The 22,948-nt window shown below is 37.5% G+C and overlaps 1 protein-coding gene across 4 annotated transcripts in view; it reads left to right on the top strand.

Annotated features, from left to right (window-relative positions):
• LOC126297423 (transcription factor 12) overlaps positions 1 to 22,948 on the top strand; it is a 649,790-nt gene that overhangs the window by 592,381 nt on the left and 34,461 nt on the right. For 3 of the 4 annotated variants that reach the window (XM_049988225.1, XM_049988224.1, XM_049988226.1), the window contains 4 exons: positions 1,236 to 1,403; positions 6,026 to 6,152; positions 10,354 to 10,501; positions 16,207 to 16,287. In XM_049988225.1, the coding sequence (XP_049844182.1) occupies positions 1,236 to 1,403; positions 6,026 to 6,152; positions 10,354 to 10,501; positions 16,207 to 16,287 (524 nt within the window). The remainder of the gene's footprint in view (positions 1 to 1,235; positions 1,404 to 6,025; positions 6,153 to 10,353; positions 10,502 to 16,206; positions 16,288 to 22,948) is intronic. The other variant, XM_049988223.1, reaches the window with a different exon arrangement.

Raw genomic sequence — 22,948 nt, 5'->3', positions numbered from 1 at the left:
ACACTCTGATAGATACCTTTAAACCTTCTTAATTTTTCCTTTTGAGTAAGACATCAGTGGATGAAAGACTCATACACTCATGGACGCTAAAAAAGTGAGACAAAAATTATGATGTAACCAATTAGCTGTCTTAGAAGTAAATATGATACCTATGGGTTTGAAGTCTGAAATCAGTAATGAAGGTTAGAGTGATGTTAAAAATAGTAGGAGAAATATAAATTAATTCAGAATGAAAGAGACCCAAAGTATTTCAGTATGAGACATCTGACTTTGGTGTGGTTTTCTTGTTTGATTTAAGTACCATTTTGTTTCTTCAGTTTCTTTCTTTTTTCTCCTTTCACCTTGTATTTTTATTTTTATTAATGTTGAATACTTGCAGATGTGATGTGTGCTTCTGCAAAGAAAGGGTGGGAAATAACAGAAAAATGGCAAAATATGTATGACTTGATTGTCTCTCAAAGCTACTTGGAGTTTTGATATCATCTCAGTTTCATTAGGCTCCTGCTTTGTCACCATACTGCTCAATATACAAGTAATTTGTCCATAAAAATGAGTGCCAGAACCAAACTATGTCAAAATAGATAAAAATTCTACAAAGAAGTCTGTAACAGTTAAGGGCACACAAAAATTGTCAGAAATTGATAGGTGGGCCTTGTAAGGACACATACACAAATGAGACACAACAGGGCAAGATGAATGGTAAATAACAGTACTTGCTTCATCATTATTATTATTATTATTATTATTATTATTATTATTACCATCATCATCATCAAAACACTTATGATTATTGTTTGATTATTTTTTTGAGGATTCCACTCATCATATGAAGATATGCAGATGTCCAAATAATATATGTACTGTGTTAATTATGTGTAGAACCTTTGTCAGCTGAAGACTGTTTTTTGGTAGGTTCATGATGGTATTTCAAAGAATTTTGCAGGCAGCAAAAGACTGTTAGTAACACTGGTAAACCTACGTATTGTCTTCTAATTTATATGGTTGGGTGGATTATATGTTTTGGTGTATGGGCACTACAGAGACATATGTGTTATTACAGGTTTTTTGTTTTCTTTACAACTTGCTGTCAAAATGATAAGTGCCAGAAATACATTTAACAAGGTGAATATTGTTTGCATTCAGAGGAAATGTTGCTTAAGTAGTTGTGTGTTATGTTGTCATGTTGGATTGAAACTTTTTATTCATCAGGGAAACCTATTTGTTTGATTGTGCAGGGCACACGGATGGAGGAGAGATTAGATGATGCGATTAATGTACTTCGCAACCATGCAGAGAGCCAAGCTTTGGGGCTGCATGCTGTTGCATCATCTACATTGCAGACACATTCCAATGGACTACTTAGTTCTTATCATCACACCCAGGCAGCTATTGAGTCACATCTGGTAAGTTATAAAGTAATTTGGGTGATGTATATTTTCAGACCTCTCCGAGTCGTCTGTTTCAGCTTTCATCCCTAGAATGAAATATTCTGCAGATGCTGATATGTAACTTGGTTTCTTTTAGTTTTTCTATTTGTGTCACTTTTTGTTCCCTACACATTAATCTGAATTTTCACATTTTCTATTTTTATCATTTTAGTGAGTAAAACACTCATTCATTTCATCATAACTAAATATTGTGAGAAGGTAAATGGACATCTGTAAGTCCTTATCCATTAGACCACTATTTATACATCTTATTCCCACTACTTTGAAATGTGCATACCCCTCAGTGAGATTATGCAGAATAAGGGAATGGTCAGTCTTCCGCAGGCTAAAATTCTCATTTTTGTCAGCACCTCATGGCCTTTGGTTAGCATCGCTGACTATTGATTGTGGGGTGCTGGATTGACTTACTTTAAGTGATCAGCCCCAGATGACTGCATGGTGTCACAATTACGGCTTCCAACCTCATTCTGCCATCTGCTACATGTCTCCAATTCTCCAAGATGTTCAAATGTGTGTGAAATCTTATGGAACTTAGCTGCTAATGTTATCAGTCCTGTAAGCTTACACACTACTTAACCTAAATTATCCTAAGGACAAACACACACATCCATACCCGAGGGAGGACTCTAACCTCTGCCGGGATCAGCCGCACAGTCCATGACTGCAGCACCTTAGACCGCTCGGCTAATCCCGTATGGCTTCTTCAAGTTTCCCAGCTGCATCAAGTGTTTTCTTTCTCCACCCATCCATTGCTTCCTAGGTCTTACCAATAGTTTTCTGCGTGATGAGATCCACTTCATTGAAACTTTAGGCCATCTCGTTTCTGTCTATCTTGTAGTGTGTCCAGCCTATTGGAGTGGATTTCTTTTCATAGCTTCAATGATTGAATGGGGATTTTTATCTTCTCAGGAATGGGTATATGTTGTCCTCACCATCACTGACATGCAAGTTGCCAAAATGGCATCAAATAAGAAGACTTTCAGAAGGCCATTGAAAAATCCCACATGGGGCCTCCCAGCCAAATGCACCATATGCACATTTCATTTTTAGTTCTCATGTTTGAATTTTTTGAGAATGTCTGTGTGTAGAGTTGTGAATACATTGCTGTTTGAAGTCAGTCAGCTGGGAGTAAAGTAAATTATTGGGAACATGGTAAATACCAATGACATTGAAAGGTCAAAAATCAGAGAGATATGTGTCCATATCCCATTCATAACTTACGCCAAGTATTATTTTTAAAAATTATTTTATGATAACAGGGTCAGTGGCAGAATTATACAGCATATTAATTTATCTCATAGTTTCAAGAATCCCCTTTCCATGTGGATATTTTATAGTTTTGTTACCATCACTTCTGCTCATTGCTTCTAAGCCATCTCTTTTTCATGGAAATAATTTCTTTCTGAGTAACTGTTTTCATGAATTTGTTATTAACTTTTCCTTTTTGTGAATACCGGTATATTAAAGCAAATCATCTTTATCCCTTACTTTAAAATTTTCTACTTTCAGGTTACAGTTCACAATAATTTCTTTGTTGTCCATGCATACTACTGATAGACTGACAAACACAGAGCATGGGAAAATGAAAAGGATGAGAGAAAGTAAAAGGTGAAAATTATAGGGCAGAAGGATCGAGAGCAACCCTTAGCACCAGGAACTGAGTAAATAGAATGTTTGGGATGGAATATCAACACTTATGAAAGGAATAGATTTTTAATCCCCCTAAAGATGACCCATTATGTTGCAGACAGGCATAAAAAAATGACTCTTTAAGTTCTGAGCTTTCAGCTAAAGCTTTCTTCAGAAAAGAAAAGAAAAGAAAACACACACATGACCGCTATCTCTGGGTGAACTGCAACTGTTGTATTGAATGAAAGCAGCAATGTTGGAGTGGCTTAGGGAAGGGGGAGGGTTAGGGTACAGTTGGGGAGGGAAGAGTGCTGTCTGATAGAATGTGGCAAGACAAGCCTGTCAGGAGCAGTGCTGGGAGGCTGTGGGTGGGAGGGGTGGAGCAACTGGGAGTGGAAAAGGAAAGGAGCAGAGAGGGGAAAATACTTGTGGATATATGGCAGAAGGGGCACACAATGATGGTGAAGGGACGTGAATTGGCAGGAAGTGATAGAATAGAGGGGGCAGAAATTGTTGGGTGTAAGATATGGCGATAGTAGGTTATTGTAAGTCGAGGCCAGGAAAATTCTTGGAGCAGAGAATGTGTTGCAGAGATAACTCCGATCTGTGAAGTTCAGAAAAGCTGGTGGTGGAGGAGAGAATACAGATAGACTGGTTTATGAAGCAACCATTGAAATCAAGTATTTTATGTGCAACTACTTGTTGTGCCATGGGGTGGTCCACTTTGCCCTTGGCCACAGTTTGGCTGTGGCCATTCATTCTAGTGGATAGCTGGTTGATAGTCAAACCAATATAAAAAGCAGTGCAATGATAACAGCAGAGGTGATATATGACATGCTGCTTTCACAGGTGTCCTGGGCCCTGATGGACTGGGAAGAGCCTGTGACAGGACTGGAATAGGAAGTGCTGGGTGGCTGGATTAGGCAGGTCATCCACCTTGATCTCCCCCAGGGATATGATCTCTGTGGCAAGGAGTTGGGTATGACATAGGGGGTAGACTGGGGTGTGGTGGGTGACGGACCAGAATCTTGTGATTGTTGCACCCCATTTCCGGACATGATGATAGAAAATCAAAGCCCTGATGTAGGATGTGGTTCAACTGCTCCAGTTGGGTGTGGTATTGGCTGATGGAGGGGTGTTCCTTTGTAGCTGGGTGTTGGTGGCAGGAGGAGGATTGAGAGTGCCTGAGGATATGGAATGGGAAATCTGTTTGCGGTCAAGGTCTGGTGGATAGTGCCTGTCTGTGAAGGCCTTCCTGAGACCCTCAGCATAATGGGCAAAGGAGTTCTTGTCACTGCAGGTTCGCTGTCCCTGGGTGGCCAGGAAATTATCGCAGACTCAACCTACAAGAACTCACTGTCCTGACAGCTTCCAACCAACTATTTGCACCCCGTCTGTTCCATCACCTCCTCCTAATTCCCATACCCTCATCCTCATTGTGTGCTTCTCTCTACCACTCACCCACTAGTCTTCTCCCCTCTCTGCTCCCCCCCCCCCCCCCCCTCCAACCCTGTCACAACCTCGCAACTCTGTGCCTGACAGATTTGTCTCCTGCTGCTTTATAGCCCCTACTTGCTCTACCAGATAGCACTCTTCTCTCCCCCAATCCATATCCTGTCACTCCCTCTTCCATGCCCAAGTTAGAACTGTCAGAGATACTGGGGATGTGTGTGTCAGATGTGCCTGCTAGCATGAATGTGTGTGTTTTTTCCTTTCTTTTCTGAAGAAGGCTTTAGCTAAAAGATCAGTGTGTAACAGTCTTTTTGTTGTTTCTGTCTGCAACTAAATGTATCATCTTCATAGTTAATAGCAGTACATCCTATTCACAACTGTAAATAGAATGTTTCCATTTTTACACTTGCCTGAATACTGTTTTATATTTCAGTAGGTGCGGTCATTTTAGATATTATCAACAAAAACTTTATATTATGAGACTGTGGTCTTTGTCTTTCCTTCAGTCAATGAATATGCTATACTGTACACTTTTTGCTCTGACATATTTCTGTTTTCTTCTCTCTCTGTCCCTCTCTCCCCAGCCTTTTTTGCCCGCCTCTTCCTCAAAATGTTTGATTTCCTTCCAAGTCATCTACATTGAAAACAATACATATTTCTAAATACTGTCCCAAGAAGCATATTTGTGAATGATATATTTCTAATTACTATCACTTCATCAAGGATACAGATAACATTAAAAGAAAGGCATTTTTAAATGCTTAACACCAATGCCTCCTGTTATATATTGGCTGGTTTTCACATGCCATATATTTTGTGTTTGGGGTGTGGTTGGTGTTGTATAGTTCTGTTTATGTCATCACACTTAAATGTAGCTCAGATCCTCATTATCCAGTAAGATCTGATCCATGTGATAATGATATTTTATTTTATATACAGTGGAGAATATATTCTCACTAGAATACACTGTGTATCACACTGGCTTATTTTTCATAGATGTTGTTGTAAATTTGACAGATGTTGCTGCAAATTTATGATAACACCTGTGAAAAATAAACCAGCAGTGATACAAAGTGTATTCCAATGAGAACACTGTATATAAAATAAAATTATGTTGTCACATGAATCAGATCATGCTGGATAAAGCTAAATTTAAGTGTGATGACATAATTAGAACAGTCCACACCAAACATATCTCAAATGCAACTGGCAAATCCTGAAACTTGTAAGCCAGTAAATAATTAGCAGCTGTGGTGTTAAACAGTTAAAAATGCCTTTTCTTCAATATTTGACAGCTGCAAGACACAATGTACTGAAAACCTTTGTACTGATAATACACTCAAATATGTAGTGAAGTAACTAATAGTGCTGTTGGTCATGTTTATCAACACTATAAACTTCTTATATCTCTGTGACATGTATATGGTGATGTTTAATTTATGTCTGTGGAAATGTTCCTGGACTTGATCTCTTTATTGTTTAAATTTTAATTTCAGCCCAGTCCTCACCCAGGCACTCCAGGATCAACAGTTGGTGCAACTCAGAGCTCGTATCCTGGTCTTGCACCTACACCTGACACAGATGGACCAATTAAAATAGAAAGGCTGTCTGGAGCAACATCCAGTAAGTATTAAATGTAAAGTATAATTGATGGACATTAAATTCATGCATTTGTACAGGCTGATCAATCCTTAATGCAACTGCCTGGCATACTTTTATTGCCCTGCTGGCAGAAGTGCTGGTGGGAGTATGTTTCCTCTCTGCTGTGAGGCATTTATGTAGAGTTTTGGAGCAGGTTACACATGTTCATTTAGGCAACAGAATGAAATTTTTCAATTGTAAGAGTTTCAAGTGAAATACAAGTATTCTATTCACTGAAGGGTATTCATATATGATTCATAGAAGCATACAGAATTGGCTCATGTCGTAAGGAAATTATTTCAGGAGGAATTTCATGATGTTTAAGCATGTAATCAGAGTGCAGTTCATTGACTGGTAAATACGTTTTGTGAAATGGGAAGTGCTCTTGACAGGAAACATAGCAAATCACATAAAGTACTCACAGAAGAAACTCTCAATAACACTGGTATTGCTCTGGAGAAGTCATCTAGAAACTCAGTTAGATGACTTTCTCAGCAAATGGGAATTTCCTATGGCTGTGTTCAAATGGCTATCAAGTTACTGGAGTTACAGCCCTATAAACTAATTACAGTGCAAGAACTTAAAGTGGGTGAGCCTGCAAAAATTTTGCTGTTTTGTGAATGGATTTTGAATAGGGTGCATGATGAAGAGATCAACCATTTCCTAACTTTCTTATCAGATAAATCATGGGTCCACATTAGTGTATATGTTAATTTGCAAAATAACCGTTACTGTAGTTCTGAAAAGCCTAACATAATGCATGAAGCACATCTGCATGATCAAAAAATTGGAGTGTGGTGCACTAGTAGCGGTGAGAGAATAAGAGGCCCTATTTTTTCCCAAGAAACAGTTAACAGCAAAAGATATGTGGAAAGCATTTTGTTGCCTGTTAACTGAGAGAAAATGTGCTTTCGTGGCCTTGTAGCAGGGCTCTGTGATGGCACATACAGCCAGCTCCTTATGCATGCAGGAAATTCATGACATGTTGAATTATACAACATATGGCCTCCACATCCCTGTGATTTTTATCTCTGGGGGGCATTAAAAGATGAAGTATACAAATCAAATGTACACCCTTTAGATGAATTTAAAACTACCATTTGTCAAGAAATTGCTGTCATTTATCAGAGGAAACTGCAGAGTCTAATGAGCAATTTGCTAAGCAGGTGTCAGAAACACTTTAACAACCAAGGGAGGCAGTTCCAGCAACTCCTTGCTTAATAAATTCACTTTTGTTTTTAAGTGTTTATGTTCTGTAACAGCCGGTCTCGCCTGCCAGCTGCGTACCACTAAAGCGGTTGGGTAAACAATTGATCACCCTGTATAATATGCAAAAAATACAAATTTCAATGAGTACAATGTACAAAGGAAACAAAAGGGAGAGACACTGGTACTTGGAGAATGATATAACTGTTGATGATATTAAATTAATCAGTAATATTATTTCTCCTGTCACATTAATTAATTCATTCTCAATGGTTTCAATTAAACACTCTAAACCTGTTAGTATTCTTATAGCATTATTTATGAAACTAGTGAGAAAATTACACATAAAAGTTGATCAGAAAAGTTGTTAGCAATTTGGACAGTGCAGAAAATGATATTAATGGTTTTGCTTTCTGTAAAACACATTTAAATTCACTGTCCATAATATAATGTGTATTATATTTTTGTTTTATGTTCTGGCTTCCCATATCAAATGTTGTGAAAAAATTTAGGTACAATGTCTTTGAAACTTGGAGAATACTGTTTTTATATTGGATAATGTGAAAGAGATATGCAGAATATTCAGATTGTGAATATAAGAATTCTCAGGTCCCTTACTGCAGTACTTACTAACAACAGCAGCAACTGCTTATAACATGTGTTAAGAGTTTAGGTAATTCACACTGATCCCTTCAATTTTATAAACAATTTACTACAAAATATGTAAGATTAATAAACATTTTTTATTTTTAAGTGGCCTTTTGTTTAAATAGATGAAATTCACAACAAATGTGCTTTGAACTTGGGTTTTTGGTAATGCTTTCCTGTTCAGTGGTGATTTAAGCTTCCCTTTTAGTAGCCCAAAAGACAATAACATGAATTTAGTACCAGTCCAAGTACAAGACAAAGTCATCTTTACCTTGTTAAATTAACATAATAAGAAAACTAAAGTTACAATTATACGAGGCTTGTTCAGTAAGAAATGCAACACTTTTCTTCTTGGCCATCATGGATATTCCACTTCAGCCCCTGTAGTTTCATGAAGCTGCTATAGGTAGCAGCACTATACGTAGCCTGCAAAAATGGCGTCCTTACTCGAGGCGAATTCCAAGCAGAGAGAGCTATCTTTGTGTTTCTCTTGGCAAAAAACCAGAGCATTGCAGATATTCATAGGTGCTTGCAGAATATCTATGAAGACCTGACAGTGAAGAAAAGCATGGTGAGTCCTTGGGCTAGGCATCTGTCAGCACTACAGCAAGGTTGCGAAAACCTGTTTGCTATGATGCATGCTGGTCTGTTGCACTCAGCTGTGACTCCTGCAATGTTGGAACATGTGGACACACTCATTCGACATAACCATCAGATCACAGTCAAACACCTTGCCGCACAGCTGGATGTCTCTGTTGGTAGTGCTAACACTCTTGTCCACCAGTTGGGGTACTCAAAGATGTTTGTCCATTGGGGTTCTCACCACCTAACAGTAGATCATTAAGAGCAACAAAGGATCACCTGTGTATAATTACTTGTGCAATTGCTTGTGCACTATGAGACTGATCATGACAGTTTTTTTATCAAACATTGTCACAGGTGATTAAACTTGGGTTCAGAACTTCGAACCGGAAACAAAATAGCAGTTCATTGAGTGGCCTACATCACCTCTTCTCTGAAGGAAAACTCCAAAGCTGCACCCTCAGCCAGTAAAATCATAGTGACAGTCTTCTGGGACTCTGAAGGGGTTATTCTGTTTGATGTCCTCTCTTATGGTGCGATGATCATCTCTGAAATTTACTGTGCTACCCTCAGGAAATTGAGGAAACAACTACAGCGTGTTCATCACCACAAAAATTCAAACAAACTTCTCCTTCTCCAATGCAGTGAAAGGCCACCCTCAAAGTCTGCACACATGAGAGGTGCTCCCAAAACTTTATTGAACTGTACTTCCTCACCCTCCCCACAGCCTGGATCTCACACCTTCTGACTTAAATCTGTTTGGCCCAATGAATGGTGCACTACACAGGAAGCAGTACACGGATAATGGGGAGATTATTGATGCAGCAAGACATTGGCTTCAATGTCAACCAGTATAGTGGTACCATGCAGGTATACTGGCCTTCCCAGTAAGGGAGCATAAGGCCATCACAGTGAATGGAGATTATGTCAAAAAATAGGGCACTGTATTCAGAAGAATGGGGAATAATATGGTGTATTGGAATTTCGAATAAAACCAACCTGCTTTCAGAAACAAAATATCTTGCATTACTTATTGAATGCTCCTAATAGTAATCCGCAGATAAGCTTTGTCAGTTGCCTGTCACATGACACAAAAAGGGGGCAGGGGGGGATTAGTAACCTAAAACAGTGATCAGGGTAGCAGTCAGTTGAAACTTCCGGGCAGATTGAAAATGTGTGCTGGATCGAGACTCCAACTCAAGAGTGCTGCTTCTGCAAGGTTTGAAGGAGAGCTTCTGTGAACTTTTTAAGGTAGGAGACAAGGTACCGGCGGAAGTAAAGCTGTGAGGACAGGTCGTGAGTCATGCTTGGGTAGCTCATTTGGTAGAACACTTGCCCGCGAAAGGCAAAGGTCCCAAGTCTTGGTTCAGCACACAGTTTTAATCTGCCAGGAAGTTTCATATTAGTGTGCACTCTGCTGCAGAATGAAAATTTCATTCCAGCACTCAGTTATTTGAATTCAGTTTTTTTATTGTCTTTAGTATTGTTGGGTGTCCAAAACTGTAATGATACCAATATATCAACTGCTTCTTAATCAGGATATTAAGAGTTTTTATCTCATCTCACATTCTTTCATCCTTTTATATTTGTGACAGTTTTCAAATGTATGTTTCAATAGAAAACTTAATTCTGGTATTTGTTTTCTTATTGTGTTAATGATTACTAGATGTGCTTTATTAAGTCATCTTTGAGAACTTATAAATTACACTTTATTGTAATACCAAATCTTTGTTTCATTATTATTCAGAAAAGCGCAAGGAACCTCCTGGAGCAAGCTCTGACACCAAACCTAGCAGCAGTGAACTGGGAAGTAGCCAGACCAGTACAGGTCCTAATACAGCTGTGCAAGCAAACTCAACTTCTGGCCAAAAGGGATCCAAACGTTCAAGGAGATAGTAAGTTTATAAAACCTTTCTTCTGAAATGCAGCACATCATGTAACCATCTGAAAGATAAATTTTTAAGTAGTAATTTCATTGTGTAGGCTACGTGAAAAATGAGAGAGAGAGAGAGAGAGAGAGAGAGAGAGAGAGAGAGAGAGAGAGAGAGAGGGGGGGGGGGGGGGGGTGCTAAACAGGTGGAATGCAAAAATAAGATTAAAAAGTCAATAAAAGAAATGTTATGAGTGCATGGAAGTATTTAAAACAAAAAAGAAAGAAAGAAGAAGAAGTGTGCACACATGAAAATACGTACAGTGAATTTAAATTGGTATGCAGAATTGCATGGTATGGTGCTGACAGAAGAGAAATACAATAAAAGGCCATAGATAATTGGTCAAGAAGTATCACCGAGATGACATGACATCGGACAACAAACTATGATAGGGAACAAAGTGAAGTTGATAGTTTTTCACTGTACACAAACTAGTTGCTGTTTAGGAGGCTTTGTCACATTACTGAACTTACAAAAAACAAATCTGTGTGTCAGTGAGATTCTTTCTCATGCTTCACATATAAATGTAGTAGTTAATGTTATATAGTAATAGCTTTTAAACAATAAATTTCCTTTGAATCCCACATAGAATTTTTCTCTTGACGTTCATAAGAGCTAAATGAAAAGACCAAACAAATGCCTCCTCATATGTATCCCTTTATTTTTAGGGTGTCAGTGTACAAAAAGTTGTTTTGTGAGTAGTATGTAACTCTTAACCGAACAGTGCATTATATTTTGGGCTATTAAAAATGCCTCATCACAACGAAGACGAGTAGCAAATGTGGGTTGTTTATGCGTGTAAGAGGCATCTGCTTTGGAATATGCTATTTGTTATTTTGTGTCAACTGTAAGAATTAAGTGTTTGTGTAAGAATCTGTTTCTGATAAGTGAATATCATTATTATTCATTCATAGATTTAATCATAGTTTAATTAAAAAACAAGAAATGAATAGGTTTTCAACTAGAGGACCCTGTAACAAAACATCCTACACATATCTGCACATTTTCTACAGGAAGTACACACTGAGTAATAAAGGAAAGACAAAGGCTTAACCAAGAGACCATTGTTACTTTGACACTGTGTGTTAACTAATGTGTAGAGGAAGACTACAACTATCGTCACCAGACATATATGTTCTCCCTTTTCACACTCTTGTGAACCAGCTTTAAGCAAAAGTGCAAAATGTTATATAATGTAAAGAAATGATAATCTACTGCATAGTGAAAAAATCATGGCTAATCTGCTTGTCATGATTTCTAAAAAATGTAACAGATCTGTCATGTTGCTTTTTCCACCAGAAAATGTATAGAAGAGGAAGAAAAAAAGACAAATGAAATGAATCATAATATGCAGAAACAGATTAGAGGTGGGATTTACTTACCAAGAAGACATAGTTTTGTAGATAACTGGAGAATGAAACTGGCATTTTGGCAAAGAGAATGAATGCTATTATTACTTGAAATCAAGTACTGAAAAAATTTCTATGTATTATTTTCTGCTGTATTTTCTGCCCTTAACTGTATAAAAAATAAATGTTTGTCTATCTGTTCGGAATGTATGATCTCAAAAAGCAATGGCCCAATTTACATGCAGTTTCTTGCAAAATGATCAGCATTTTGAAGAGAAGGTTTGTAACTGAACAGATTTTCGAGGTGTGTCACCAAACAAGCAATGAATCATATTGTTTACAGCTTGCTCTATCTAGTGCATCAGAATCGGAAGACCAATGCACAGGAGGAAGTTTATCTGATAGTTTATGAACTGCTCGATTGCATGCTTTGGAATCAGATGGGCAATAGGCACCAAGAAATTTAGCTGATTGCTTATGAAGTACTTGATAGCGTACTTTGGAATTAGCCCAGCAGTGAACAGTTAGAGTGGACACAGACTGTTTCTGTGCTACTTGATTTTGAAGGACAGAGCTAATTGGTTTTGACTTAACTCTTGCTGCACTCCAGTACAGTGTCAATTATGACTACAGTGTGTACCCTAGTGTAGGCATCGACTTCATAGATAAAGTGTGTGCACATTGTGGTGCACAAAAATTCAGCACTGAAACATTAGGAATGAGCTGTGCAAATTGCAAAGTCAAACTTTCGACTTTGTGTTCACACCTGAACCTCTTTTGTCATTGCTCTCAGGTGACTCCACCAATTCCATGCACTTTCTACAACACATTTTCAAATACAGTTTGGCATTTCAAATGACATCATTTGGAGCCAACAAATGTGTCACGCAGGATCATTTTTTCCAGTTCCCAGTGTTGAACATAAATTTCTGTCTAAGTATCTACCTTGTTTTTATATGTCTCTTTCCAATAAATTAGAAAACAATTGAAAGAGGCATTGCAGTGCATGTTGGGATTAAGCTAGTAACACAAAAAAATAAAAAAAAATTCACATACGCAAATGGTATTGCTCAACATGTTGTACCTCATCAAGGCTAACAGATCTTTATATTAGGCTTTCTTTTACCCATTGAGTTGTATTGCGCTAATGTTGTGAGAAGCATGTGTTCACATGTTGGGGGTTTGCATAATGCCTTAAATAGTTTCCTAAATTAATATTATACTTCCAAAGTATAATTTAGAGGAACCTTGTTCAAAAATGCTATGGCAGGTTCTATGATAAAAGAGTTACAAGGAGGGGGGGGGGGGGCAAGGACACTGATTAAACAGAATATTTTGATACCTGTGGGCTCAACAGTTAACACTCAAAACAGATACAGTTTGTTATGGCAAGGACTTTTCAGATTCTTGGTTTTGGCACCAGGTGTGCACACACAAGCAACATAATTCTTGTACTTTGTGAACAGTGCTCTGTGCTCTGTGGGAAGGCTCTTGAAGTTGCAAATTTGTTTCATAGAGATGATATTGTGTGTATTGAACCCAAATTATATTTCTCTTAATAGCCCGCCAAGCAAATTGCTGTGCTCTCTCTTAATGACCTCATTGTTGATGGAATATTACACCCTAATCTTTCTTTGTTTCATTTTCTTCATTCCTCTTAAACCACTGTAGCACAATTGGGAATGTGTCATCCTTGAAATACAGCAGATTTAGGTTTTCCACAGTTTCTCTAAATTTCTGAAGGCAAATGCTGGTATGGTTCTTATGAAAAGGACACAGTTAGTTTCCTTCTCCAGTTAGAATTTGTGCTCTAATGATCATATCATTATTGGAATATTACACCCTAATCATCCTTTGTTTCATTGTCTTCATTCCTCTTAAACCACTGTAGCACAATTTTGGTCTTGGGAATGTGTCGTTCTTGATATAGGAACATTATTACAGCTTTCATGGTGCCTTTTTCAACAACTAGAAAGGTAGAAATGTCCAGGGAATGTCACCCATCATGTCATACTGCACTCACCAACATGCATAAGCCGAGGGAATGTCACTCATCACGTCATACTGCACTCACCGTCCTGTATAAGCCGAGCAATGCAAGTGTTGGGCACACACACTGTTGGAATGTAAATTACCCTGAAACAAATGTTGAGCAGACACTCTGATGGAATGTAAATTACACTGAAACAGCTATCATCGTGTTTTGGTAGCAATCTTGTTTCGACTGCATGAGCAGTTCCAGTGAAGCTGTTCCTGTGCTGCCTACAGTCATAACTTATAATGTCATTGAATCGGCAAGAGAAAATACATAAATTGTCTACTGTGAAGCCACATTTGCAATTTGTAGTTTGTCCAAACTACAGTTGTCTACACCACTGTTGCACTTCACTTGAGTTTTGCCATAAGTTGTGTCCCATTCTGATGTACAGAATGGGAATGCTGTTGACATTCACATTCCGGGGCATCCGAAACCTTGACCACCATAATTGACCTCTTCTCATGGCTGCGTAATATATCCTGTGTCCCTTTGTTTCAGTGTGTATCATCCCCAGCTGCAGGGCCATCACAATTTACTCTTTATCATTCTTGCTTAATACATCCCCAGATCCTGTAATATACCTTCAGTAACACATATGTACCCTCCAGGTTACCTAGCCATGCTTATTCATATAGAGTTGATTGTAATATTAAGTGAAAAGTGCAAGTTAAGATAAAACAAATAACATAAAGAGTAACACTAACCCATAATTCTATAGGTGAGGTGCTAAAGGGTTGGAAAGACACATAAACAAGATGGAAAATATTGTGGATCTTTCAGACAATGTCCTCCTTTGGATCTAACACACACACACACACACACACACACACACACACAGAGAGAGAGAGAGAGAGAGAGAGAGAGAGAGAGCATCAGATTGCAGCTTGGATAATGTTAATACATATGTGTGTTTGTTATTAGTTAGCTACAAAAGGGAATATGGCCTGAAAGATCAGCAGTGTTTTCAGTCGTAACCATGTGCCTGTTGGCAGCCAGTTAACAGTCAGAAAATACAGGGCTACTATAAATGATTCATTCATTTTCAAAGCTATATACTTTCCAAAGTATTACATGTACAAATATGATTGATGCAATAATAGATTGTAAACTCAGGAAGTTTGCATTTTGCACTCTACAAATGTTCTGTGAGTGCCTCTGTTTTCACATGTCTAAACTGCTATGATGTGATGTTTGTTCCGTACTTCATGTAGCAACATCGTTTCAGTGGTCATTATAGCAGCAGTGATGCATTCTCTGAACTCTTACAGTCTTCTTAGCTGTGGGAGTATGTGAACATGATCCTTAATGTACTCCTAAAGGAATAAGGCACAAGACATGAGATCAGGCAACCTGGAGTGAAGGGAATGGAGCCACATCATTTTCACCATAATGTCGAATCCAGTGATGTGGAGTTTTCTCGTTTAGGTAGTGACAGACATCGATGCTCCAATGAGGAGGTGCCTCATCTTACTGGAAGATGAAATTCTCATAATCAACAGTCAGTTGTGGAAACAACCACAACTGTGATGTATCAAGGTAAGAGGTACCCACCACAGTCTTCTCACAGAAGGCAAATGACCCATAAGGCTTCGTTGGTGACATTTCACAGAAAACATTAATATTAACAACCTTCCATGAATTTTGTTCATGAAGCAAAGTGTCATGAGGTATTTCAGTGCCCTATGCTCTCATATTGTGGCAATTAACCATTCTATATAAATGGATGGTTGCTGAATATTGGCTTGGAGAAAAAACTCTTTTCTTGTTTTGTCACCATTTCGTTGAGGCACTGCACTCATAATACCAACTGGTGAGCACAATGCAAACTCAATGAGTGTACAGTTCTCTTCATGTATCAGTCATATTTACACTTGGGACGCTTTGTAAAATATTGAACTTTGAAAGTGAATGAATGATTTGTAGTATCCCTGTATAAGAATTGTGTGATTTTTAAAATATGAATTTTAAAACAGTTCATTTAGAACTAATAGTAAAGAATCAGATGAAAATGTTGGCAGTGTTGAAGTGTTTGCTGTAAATTGGTTTTCTCAGGTGAGGTACCAATGCTTGTGAACACAGCCATGTGACTGCTTCTCTTGCAAGACATGAAAGTGGATAATATGTCACAGCCTTTAATTGCTGTTATATAAACTAGTTTTAATTCTCTGTCATTAATTAACTGTCTTATGGAAACAATGATAAAGGTTATAATGTTTGGTATTTGTCCTAATCTGGCCAGTTGAGATAATTTCCATATTGTGTTTCTGCAACTGTTGTTCAAGTGCGGATGAAGATTGTGAAGACCCAAACACAAAGGCAGTTCGTGAAAAAGAACGTCGACAGGCCAATAATGTTCGTGAGAGGTAAGTGGGTTTCACACATGTTTTCTTCCTGTAGAGGCCCAGGTTCAGCATTGGACCAGATCAGGTACCAACACTTAATAAAAATATAGGTGGTAAAAATCTCTTAGATTTTCATAATGTGAAATTAACAAATAAAGAGAGAAGGTAAAAATGTTGATGTGGTGGGTCCTGAACTCTGAGTTCTGTGTTGTTCCAATAAGTTGCATGATATAGTTACATTAGGAACCTGATTTGGTCCATGTTTCAAGATTTCAGCTTTTCTGAACAGGCATGTGTAATGTTTGACAGCACGTTTTGTACACTCAAGTCACTTGAGCATAATATATTTAAGTTTTCTTCTTTCACTACTTTTTCCTATTTGAAATGGAGATGTTGACTATTTAGTAGCGTTTCTTAGAAAATATTTCCTAGAAACACCATATTGAAAAGGGAGACCCTAAGCTTTTATTTAAGGGTTTAGGTGAAACTTTAGAAGCTTTCTAACTTTTGAATAGTGGCAATAGTATTTGCCAGATACTAAGTCTTGGAAAAAGAATTGTTTAATGTTTATTCTCAGCATGAAATGTTAACTATTTTCTGACATGATTTACAACATTTCACAGTAAATGCTGATTCCCTCCATGCCGCCCCTCCCCTCTCCCCTCAAATAACACTATTTTTGCCTTTTTTTGTGGGTAACTGTGTTGATTATCACTTGTAACACAGTGCTATTTGCCTTAATGATCACAGAAATATGCTGATCTTCCTTCATTTCTCTGTTCCTTCTTTGGTTTATTGTTGTATTTTTGCACGAATAATCTTACTAGCAGGCATATGTTGTATGGCACTGACAATTAATTACTTTGAATGTTTATTGCTTCTGTAATGAGAATATCTTTTATATCCTTTTGCTTTCCTGCATTTACACTCTACACTTCTGTTAAACAAAACTGTCTTCCTGTCTGTTCAGTGTGGCGTGTTTTTTTGTAAAATGTATGTTGCATGCATGTAGTTGCACTAAGTGAAAGCAAGAAGGGCTTTAAGTAAGTACAGTTGTCAAACCACTGTTGGTAATGGTTCAGTGGCGTAGGGCTGAAACACATGTGCTGCCATTCAGAGAAAATATATGTTTCATAACCTTTGAAAACAATAGTTAGTGTATGTATAAAAATTAAAGTGTTTCCACGTGAAGCTGACGATACCTCCAAAACTACCCACCACCAATTTTGTGTCTGGTGCTACCCTTGGTTCCCACATAATGCACTAGCTGTTGTATTCGAGGAAATATTTGTGTTTGAAATGGTCACTTTTGTGTCATGGTGGTCACAACGACATCTTCTCTCTCTTTTGCATCAATGTATTTTTCAAGGGGGAAAAGTTTGCCATTTTTCTGTAATGTTCTCCAGATTTTATGAAAATTCTTGAATGTTAACTAATGTTTCCAAATGTTCTAGAATATTCTCAAATGTTCGAGAATACAACTTGGAAATGGCATGTATTTCATTGATTCTCACTCTGACAAAAATGTCGTAACGAATGAGCTGTACTCTGTATTACGTAATAAAAACATGGGAACAACCTGTCAAAACATTTTATTTGTTCCTAGAGAGAAACTATGTAAATAAAGAATGTCTGCATGAACAAATTATTTGAGCCACAAAAAAAAATGACATAGCTCAACAAACAAATCAGCAAATGCTGTGTGTGATACCAGGGAAAGGGGAAAAAAATCCACTGATACAATGGTGAAATAAGACGAAAGTCTAAACTTCCCAACAGAATCCCTGAATTTGCTTAGTGTCCCTTGTATGCATTCATAAAAAAGCTTTTAAACAACATAGTAGAAGCGGAAATATTAACTGGAAAAGGAAAAAGGCAAGTGAATATTCATATCATGAATTCCACTCATTTCAACTAACTTACCATTCAACTCCAGTGTACAGTAATATTGGTGTACTGTATGACTATCAATAAAGTACAAGGTCAAACATTCCAATGCTATGGAGTGAATTTAAAAGAATTCTGTGTCTTGGACAGGCAACTAAACATAGTGTACTCACATATTGGACAACCACAAAGTTTATTTGTGTTTGCACTCAAATGGAAAATACTAAATGTGGTTTATAAGAATTACTTTGAATATGTTTGATGCTATACAAATGAGATGAGTTAGTCCATATTTTTTTTCCAATTTGGAAAGGAAGTGGAAATATGAACAACTGAATTGGATCGTTATTGGATAGTGATTATATCAAATAAAACTCAAACATAACTAAAGAAACAATCATTTGTGTAAGATCTGCAGAGCAAATGATTTTCCAAGAGTTCATAGTGATAACTTTTTTCCATACTATAGATGACAGCCTCATTTACCTTCCAGAAGTATGGAAATTTTTTCTAGTGACTGATGCAATAAGTAATTTGTTGTACTTTTTTTTTCATCTGTCTGGAGAATAGAAAAAATACAGTTAACAGCTATGTCAACGCTGGAGGGAGGTGGAGACGAAATGGTTCAAATTTTAATTATGTATAACACTGCATTATTAAAAATATGAATTTAATATACAACCACTGTACCTCCATGAAGCAATCTCTGGTTGATATATTGGATATCTTTTCTAAACTCCACTTCTTCTCTGATGTGTGTCAACAGAATCTGGACAGTGATACTGCATTGGAGATGTACTATTTCATACTAGAGTTGGATTGGTTATGGGAATGACATTTGGCATCCTTGATGTATTTGCACAAAAAATAAGTTTTTTTTAGTGTTCAGAAACTCAAAGTGCCATGAAGAAATAGTAATCCCCAAAACTCATGGCTGAGTTAAGTGCCCGTATTGACAAGCCAACAGCAGGAAATGTGCAGTTCAACCAGTCTGATGATGAGCTGGAGCACATATATCTTTTTGCAGTTAATGTTTAAGCTATCCTTTTGGAGTGTTCAGAAAGAACTGATAAGTGTTGGCCAGGCCAACAAGAGAGTGCATAACAGCTACATGTTTGCTATGTATCCCAAATGTTTCACAGTGAATAAGAACAACTGAATTTCCTGCTCTGGGGAAAAGCTCTCCTATTGCTGAACACTAATTAGTAGATAACTCTGTTTATTGGTTTAATTACATGTTCAAGATGCCATAAAATAGCTTATGTGATACACATTCCTTATGAATGGGCCATATAGTGAGTTATGGTACCTGAATCCATCTTCTGATTAATGGTTTTTAGTTGCTTTAACTCATTTCAGACACAGATTACATATTTTACATGCCCCCTATGAACTGTTCAACATTTTCCTAGTGCCCGAAGAGTGAGTGCTTTTGTAAGTGTGATACTATGAGTGAAAACTCAGGCCCCTTACTATGGATGGTATTTGAATTTTCTGCACTTTCATATTAATTCTCTCAAAAATAATTTCTCATGCTATGACATTGCTGTCTTTCATAATTTATCCTTGTGTTGCCACGAGTGGAACTACAGACAGAAAATCTCTGTACTTTTTATTCTTTATTTCTGTGAGTGATTTGTTGTTACGAGAATTAAATTTTCTGTCTTGATTTTTGAGCGATGTGGTCACTGTAGGACTACTGTTTTCTGTTGATTGAAACTTGACTGTAAGATAGAAAAGAAGAAAAAGTAAACTGCATGGCTACAACATTTGTCATGTATGTTGTAGTATATGTGGACAATAGCTGTGTGGATTGATAAAATTTTGTTGATCTCTAGCTAATCCTGTGAAAAGTTGATATATGTAATAAAGATTACAGAGTGTACCATTTGCTGAAGGAAGGGTGGATAGTTAGCAGGGTACAGTTCAAGAAAGGGATGATTTTAAGTAGACAATAATAACAGTGTTTTATATGTCCAGCTACTTTTATACTACACACACTGGCTGACTGGCCGAGACTGTCAACAGCAAGCAGCCAAAGAGTAACAGGTGGACAACACAAGAGAAAGGCAGACAATATAGATGTTACAACAGAATAACAAGTCCAGCAAGCAAACCAAGGTCAAAAACTAAGATGTAATGAATTCAGTACCAAGACAATGATGTGTAACAAGACATCAGTACTATAGCACAGAGAAATCACAGCTGATTGTGGAGTCACTCTTCTACTCGCTTTAAAGGGAAGCCAGGGGTACCAGGAGGCTGGAACATTATGTGTGTCTAGTCCACAATCCTCATGGCAGTAACAGTGTCATGTGCATTCAGCTGCGCCACCTATTAGCTGTCGTTGATTCCCATACTGTTCAGTGGTCATTCAACACCCTGGGCTGGCATACCCAATTACTACTACCAGCACTACTACCATTTCATTAACAAACATGAGGTTAGTACCAGGCTGTAGCAGTGATTCTTCAATTGATAGGCTACTTCGCGCAAAGCACAGGGATGGGGCTCAGTTTGGGTAGATGACCAGAATTTTGGAGCAGAAAAAACCTTTTTTCACACTCACTGGGTGGCTCTGTGGTGTGTTGACCTGTGAATTTCGTGCATAAAAGGCAAAAATATCATACTCAGTTATCTGGTGATGACAATGGCAGCCAAGTGTTGCCTACCCTCAGCTAGGTCTACTCACAAAAGGCCAAAGCAGGCCACATCCTCACTTCTGTGAAAACTGCCCATCTTACTGCTTCTCCTAATGAGATTTACAGACTACCGTCTGCCAACAACAAGACCTTGAGACCACACTGAAAGTGTACCTCCCTCGTGTGAATAATGCAAAGCCATCCTCCAAAGCCCATGTCCAGTACTCTCAATAAAATAACCGCCAAATAGTGTCAGAAAATGAAACAGTATCACTTATTGATACATGACAGCAGTGGTACAGAGCTCTTCATTAGTAACTGGGACTGAATACAGGTACATTAGAAGAATTATGATTGACTATGGAGAAATTGGCTGAATGTGGAATTCAAACATCAATACTTATCAATGTGAGTAGTTGTTTTCAATTATGAAAAGAAATAAATCTCCTGTCAAATCTAAAAAAATTCAGAAATTCACCTTGGGTCAGTTTTGAAAGTAATTACTGTGAATAAGTTTTCTCTCGAAATAGGGAATAGCAGAAAAGTGTCAAGTGTCAGGAAGAAAACTTTAGTATTACCATTGTTCTTATGCTTTGCACTAAATTTATCAAAATTCATTTACATTTCTATGGGTGCTGACTCTTTTTTCTGAACTTGAACCTTGTATCATTTGACCCATGTCAGCATTTGAGTTTCACATCATTGCCGTAATGCACTATGCCTAATCTGTGTAAATCTTTCATTTGCCAGCCTAGTCACAATATTGGCTACATCACTTTTCCCATCTCTGTGGTGGTAAGAACTGTGCTTACAGTCAAATTTGTTTATATACTATATCACTTGTTTTCTTTGAATAAATTTTCCTTTTCCTCACCCAGTTTTTAACATATAGTATTGTTGTGTTATTCTTCAAGTTCCATTATCTGGTGGTCAATTTCATTTCCAACTCTTCTTCAGGCTTCTTGTTTTACCATGTGCCCATTACCTTTATCACCATGCTATAAAGTTAAAGGTGTCATCAACCTGAAGGTTGCCTTTGAATACCACAGTGCTTTACTAGGTATGTTCTTATTGGATGTTGTTTGTTGTTGCCTACTGCCAATCATTGAACTAACCTACACAGCTAGTTACAGGGCGACCTACAGTTTAATGTGGTCTCCAAATCACAGTGCAGCTTGGTATTTGTCTCATTAACAAACATTGCCACAGGTGAAAGAAGTGAAAAGTAAGAGAGAAAAATCCTAGGACTAACTAGGGATTCAATCAAAGACCCCTGTACTTGTAGTCTGACACTTAACCATGAGCCAAGGAGCCACACTTCCATGCCATAGTGCCCCATAAATTTTATTTTACCACTGTCATTCCATTTTTTCAAAGTTTTCACATGCATCCCTCTCATTTTTAGACATAGCTTTTGTGTCAGATCTGCTTTAATTAGTCAGTATTTGCCATAATGTTTCATTAGAATTAGAATTTATTTACTAGTGATTGAAGAGCAAAGTATTATACTATAAATGTTCATTTCTTTATGCACCTTTCACTTGAAAATGAAAGATTTACACCAATGGTGATTCAGAATGAAAGAAAGTATATATTCCATCTGAGGTGGTTGTTAAACCAGTAAAAGCTGCTTCAGTACTATACCACATGAAATGGTTTACAGACATCAGATCTGTTGCTCTTAATTATGCACTTTTTATATTTTGTTTGTTCCTTTTACTCCTTTTTTCAGTTTGTGTATAAAGTTAGTATTTGTTTGCAATAATTTTTTGTTGTCCTAAGCAAGGTTTGTTATTTGCTGTGTAATTTTGCCAGACTTAATTGGTGCAGGTGACTGAGACATAATTATTTTCCTACTTTTTTCTATCAGTGGTTCTTTTCTCTGAGAAACGTTCTCTATCACTTTCACTATTAGATTCACATACATTTTAATTTCAATCATTCTTTTTATGTTCTTTTACTTTCCTTCAGATGCATTCCAATCACATTTTTCTAGACAACGAAAATACTATTTAGCACACCTTTCAAACACATTTAATACTTGAGTTGCGATTCATGGAAAGTGTATCACAGGGGGAACTTGATAGGTCCTTGATAAAAGGGAGCATTCTGTCAACTGAGTTACAGGTATAGGTTTGTGTCTGGGAGTCTGT

The sequence above is a fragment of the Schistocerca gregaria genome, chromosome X (genome assembly GCF_023897955.1).
Source record: "Schistocerca gregaria isolate iqSchGreg1 chromosome X, iqSchGreg1.2, whole genome shotgun sequence".
NCBI classification, from domain to species: Eukaryota; Metazoa; Arthropoda; class Insecta; order Orthoptera; family Acrididae; genus Schistocerca; species Schistocerca gregaria.
This window is presented reverse-complemented; position numbering and strand designations above follow the sequence as displayed.